Source organism: Nicotiana attenuata, chromosome 2 (assembly GCF_001879085.1).
Source record: "Nicotiana attenuata strain UT chromosome 2, NIATTr2, whole genome shotgun sequence".
Lineage (NCBI taxonomy): Eukaryota > Viridiplantae > Streptophyta > Magnoliopsida > Solanales > Solanaceae > Nicotiana > Nicotiana attenuata.
The window spans coordinates 49,199,387-49,204,231 of record NC_031990.1 but is presented as its reverse complement, the minus strand read 5'-3'; the positions used below and the strand labels follow the sequence as shown (position 1 = coordinate 49,204,231).

Below are 4,845 nucleotides of genomic sequence, written 5' to 3'. Positions count from 1 at the left end.
TCAATAGCTCATAGTTATGCCTTTTCTTTATTGAAAGGTTAAGTCTGCCTATAGTTAAGATATTGAAGTTTTTATTTAAATGTGAATAATTTCTCGGCTCTTATTTATCTTTATGAATTTATTAAATAAACCCAAAGAAAATGCAATACCACAAATGATTCCATCTAGATTATTATGAATTAACCAAAATTATGATGAATTAACTTAGCCACCTTTAGAAATTAGGATAAAGCTAACTAAAAATTATTCCTATTTATCTTTGAAAGATCAGTAGACAATCCAAATTCTTCTAAATTTTCACTAAAATTAAGATAGCGACAGCACCTGAAGTTTCGACCACAATAATACAGTTCACTGATAATGTTAAGTACAATTCATAATAATGTTACAACAGTGCCAAGATTGACAAAGTACTTCTGAAGAAATACATAATAGATAAGGAAAGCCACTTCCACTGATAATAAGATCGTGGAACAATTGCAGACAACTTAAGAGGGGAAGAATATGAAACTTAAAATGTTATTATTCCCCAGTCTTCAGAAACTTGCATTCTATTTAGTGTTTAGTTGAATAATTAGCATTCACATTGCGGCGTCAAGGAAAGCATCAGAGACATCAAGTTCCATGTTCAGATTTCTGGCTGAAGGCAATCCTGCAACCACTTCATCTTCGATTTCACACTCGTTTGTTCCTCTTCTGATCTTAAAGTAACCATCCTGCCATGAACACAAATATACATTTCAGAAGAAGGATGTACGCTCTGCTCAATTAGCATGTCTTCAAGAAATAGCATTCACCCCCTCCCCCCAAAATCCAAACCAAAAACCTCAATTGAGGGAGCTCTAAACCCCCAATGAACGATGCAATCACCCAAGAATGCGCATGTATAAAGTACTAGAGACATATACTGAACATTATGAGTCAAGTGTGTGAACTCTGATTTTGAAAGGGAAAAGCTAAGGTTTTAAAACTTTTTGGTAATTTTCCCGAAGAATGACGTAGTTTTGCTCAAGTAAGCTATTGAAAGAAAAAGGATTAGTTCTAGACATACATCACCCCAGCCTCTGTTCCACTGATTGGCAAGAAGCTGCAAAGCCGAAAGAAGATGATCAAATTTAGGAAGGAAATGATTTTGAAGATATAATGGCACAATTTGAAAATGTCAACAAACCCAATAGTCCTCTCCATCCTCAGAGGTTCCCCATCCGATGAGTTTAACAGCATGGCCTCCCATTACATCACCAGTTACATGCTTGTAAACTCCAGATTTGTAGTGAGCGAAATCCTGTGCTCGAAAATAGCTTGTCATTCAGTACAGGAAGGGCTTATGTATCAAATAGGAGATAATAACAGATAGAATGAAGAAAATAATCCAAGTCAACAAATCCTAATTTCACCAGAAAAGATAATGCACTCACAAGGAAACCATGCCGAGGCAAATGAAAGAACAACATAAGCAGCCTACTATTGAAGCATGTACCACTTGACAAACAGTACATGTGTTCACAAATATCCCAGACTAGGATATTAGTACATTCAAACAATGATCCTTAGATAGTACTCCTAGTATTGGAACTTCCAACTGGCACTCCTTCATTGTGATGGACATATTTATTCTGGAAGACTAAACGACTGCAGATCACAAATTAGCATAATAATTCCACAAACATGGTTGATGGTAATACTAGGACTTAGAAAATTAGACTTGGTGACCAAAAATTATTTTGAACTCTGTCTAAAAGTTTATCGACAATAATTAGACAGTTGACCAAAGAAAGAAAGTAATTTCAATTATATTTTGTTATTTCATACAGCCAAGCAGTAAATAATGTCTCATGTGTGCTTTGTAAAGAATTCTCAACAAAAAAAAAAAACATTTAGAAAAGGATATTTATACTTAATATTTAACTAAGGTTTCTTAAAGTATATTAGAGTTAGCCTGAAAGAAGCCTACCGAAGCTAACAATATGATAGGGTAGATAGAGAATTGCATTTTGATTCTTGTTTGGGATAGAGGCTCAATTGTTGTTGCTGTTTTAAAGGAAGATGTAACATCCAACTTTATATCTAATATCATATAGTACGAATTGTATCCTGAAATTCAGGATCATAACTTTACTCTCCTTCCTCAATCATTCTTACCTCATAAACAGTAAAAGAGACCTCAACTGGTCCATTCTTGTAAACTTCTGTCATGATACTGTGTGGATCGGAGCTGATCATGTATGCATTGACGCCAAAATGCTTGGACTTACTCCAGAGTAAATTCTGTTTAACGCACTTCCTGTGACACTTTGGGGTGGGATATGCAGGTTCACATCCAGGGTGGGAACATCCCTCGTTATCAAAGTAAGGGTCACACTGCCAGAATAAATTTTATTAGTTAGTTGAGAATAAGGATCCAAAATATCATTTTTTAAGCGGTGTATAAAGATCCAAAGTATCTAAAAGCTGTAATCTTTCTGAAGTCCAATAAGTCAAGAACAACACCATATACCTCATCTGTGACCACACCCTTGCGAACAAAGTACTTCCAAGCTTGTAATGGATATCCACCATCACAACCATCCCCACATAAAAAGCCACAGCATGCTAAGAGATCATTTGCTGACAGAGAGATATTCTGCTTCACATATCAAATTTGAATCATCAGTGACAATAACTGGACTAAACCTTGCAAGTATTCACATTAAGAAATGAATTTACCAAGCCATAATGAATACAGAAACGATCGGACAGTGACTCAACAGCACCAAAAGCCCAACAAGAACCACAATGTCCCTGAAATACAAATGATCAGATTATTAGAGTACCTGGAAAGAGAAATTTGCAAATTTAGGGAGAAATACAAATGAGTGATACTAGAACCAAGATAAGTCACCTGATCTGCGCCGCAAAATAGTACCGGTGCATGACATCAAAAGATGGAAAGCATTAGCACCCACTATAGAGCAATAGCACTAAACCAAGCACGAAAATGAATAAACTAACCAAGAATTCTCCCAATAGTGCTACAGTTAGGCCAAGCCACTCGTGCATCAAACTCTTGTGGCAACTCCAAAAGTTTTGGATGAGTTAAAATAGGAATGCCCTTTAAATCACCCTTTCTTGTGGGCTTAACTCCAAGAAGGCGCTTAAACTGGGAAACCTGTGAATGAAAGGTAACGTATTCATGAAAAGAGCAGTGAAGGATGTATCATTGCACAGAAGGAAGTGCAACGAAATTTGTCCAAACAAAATATCCAGCTTTATGGAAATTTTACCGTGAAATTTGAGAATCGAGGGTTCAGTGCAGCTTTCCATCCAGCTTTTTCATTTTCATTAACTTGTCTAACGATTGAGTCCTGCATGACCATTCACAAAAAGTCTAACTTTTAGTAAGAACAGAGTACAATGACAGTATTATCTTCTCTATCATGAAGGCAATCTTACCTGAAGGATTGCAGATTCCGCTTTAGCTTGGGATATTGGTTGTTCTGCAACAACCTGCTTGCCATTTGAAAAAAATGATTACTATTACCTACGCATATATATTTCAGATTTGAAGATAAACCTACACCTATGTTTCCTCTTTCTACCATTCAATAGTTTTATTCCTTTGTCAAGCACTCAATTAACTTATACAGTGGGCAGAAGAAAGAGAGGATCAGATTGAACATTTTTGCTCCTTTCTTAGGACTTGGGCAGGATAAGGGCATTTGATTCAAATTGGAGATTTCTGTTAAAGAACTCCTTTTTCCTTCTATAATCTTAGAACTATGCATAAGCTAGGTGAGTAGATTCCCATCTGTTGGAGCTTCATCCATATACACATTAATTTGTGGTATTATACTGGGTTTGTTGTTGTTGTACTATTACACCATCCATCCCCCACCCCCTGTACTATTACACCATCCATCCCCCACCCCCCACCCCCCACCTACCCACCCCCCAAAAAAAAGAAAAAAAAATCCACACTGTCAACCCAACAGACCTCCACTATACATAGGTTCCAGGAAACATCTGCACACACAAGACTATCCCCCCCAACCCACCCCCCACCCCCAACCCAAAGAAAAACATACCCAATCAGGCCTCCTCCTCATGTATTGCAGGAAACATAAATTGAAGCTTCAAGAAACATTTAAAAGATTTCCCTTTTAGGAGTACATTAGTTAATCAACTAATTTATCATCATGATTACCAAGATTAAGCTAACCCAAAAGCTAAAAAAAAATGGAAGAAAGCACAACAAGTCAAGAAAAACACAATAGATGGGGCTTTAATCTGCTACAATCACTCAATCCATCTATTCATCTAAAGCTATATAAACCACACCAACCAGCCAAAAACACAAAATATGAAGAATCGAGGATCGAACCTGTAAAATAAGGATAGAGGCACCAATCAAAAGCAAGAGAGTGGCTAAGGACATGTGATTCATCGCCATTTTTGGCTTTTCTCTGGAGTTCTCCAATTGTGGTGTGAAGATGCAGGAACTCCCAGAAATATATAGATACAGGAAAAGATAGATCAATTATTGGCCCATCTCTTTTGACGTATAATAAAAGTTTATAACTTTATTTATCAGCTACAGAGATGATTATTATTGATCCTCTTTAGGATATTTTGAATTAAAGAATTGGATTAAATTAGAAACATTCAGTTCGTACAAGTTTAGCACCACGTGTGGTTTTGTTATTGGATGTAAGAGAGTACAATAATTTTGTAATTTTCAAGATAGATTAACGATTGAGATCTCTTATCAAGCGGTTGGCCGAATTAGAAAAGAGATTCCTTCAAGTTGGATTCCATTTTTTTTTACTGTTCCTTTGAAATGAAACTATCCACTTGGTCAATATTTAT

At 36.3% G+C, this 4,845-nt stretch overlaps 1 protein-coding gene across 2 annotated transcripts; it reads right to left on the bottom strand.

The window, feature by feature from the left end:
- On the bottom strand, positions 310–4,557 carry LOC109209364 (cathepsin B-like). Of its 2 annotated transcripts, none has more exons than XM_019372625.1 (11): positions 4,361–4,557; positions 3,433–3,486; positions 3,264–3,344; positions 2,992–3,148; positions 2,882–2,886; positions 2,707–2,781; positions 2,498–2,626; positions 2,143–2,361; positions 1,172–1,285; positions 1,052–1,087; positions 310–716 (listed from the first exon to the last, which is right to left on the bottom strand). In XM_019372625.1, exons 1-11 carry the CDS (start codon positions 4,427–4,429, stop codon positions 582–584), a joined length of 1,074 nt encoding a protein of 357 aa, XP_019228170.1. In that variant the 5' UTR covers positions 4,430–4,557; the 3' UTR covers positions 310–581. The 2 variants fall into 2 exon arrangements, with proteins under 2 accessions (XP_019228170.1, XP_019228179.1); XM_019372634.1 differs by having other exon boundaries at positions 346–716; positions 2,498–2,623; positions 4,361–4,554.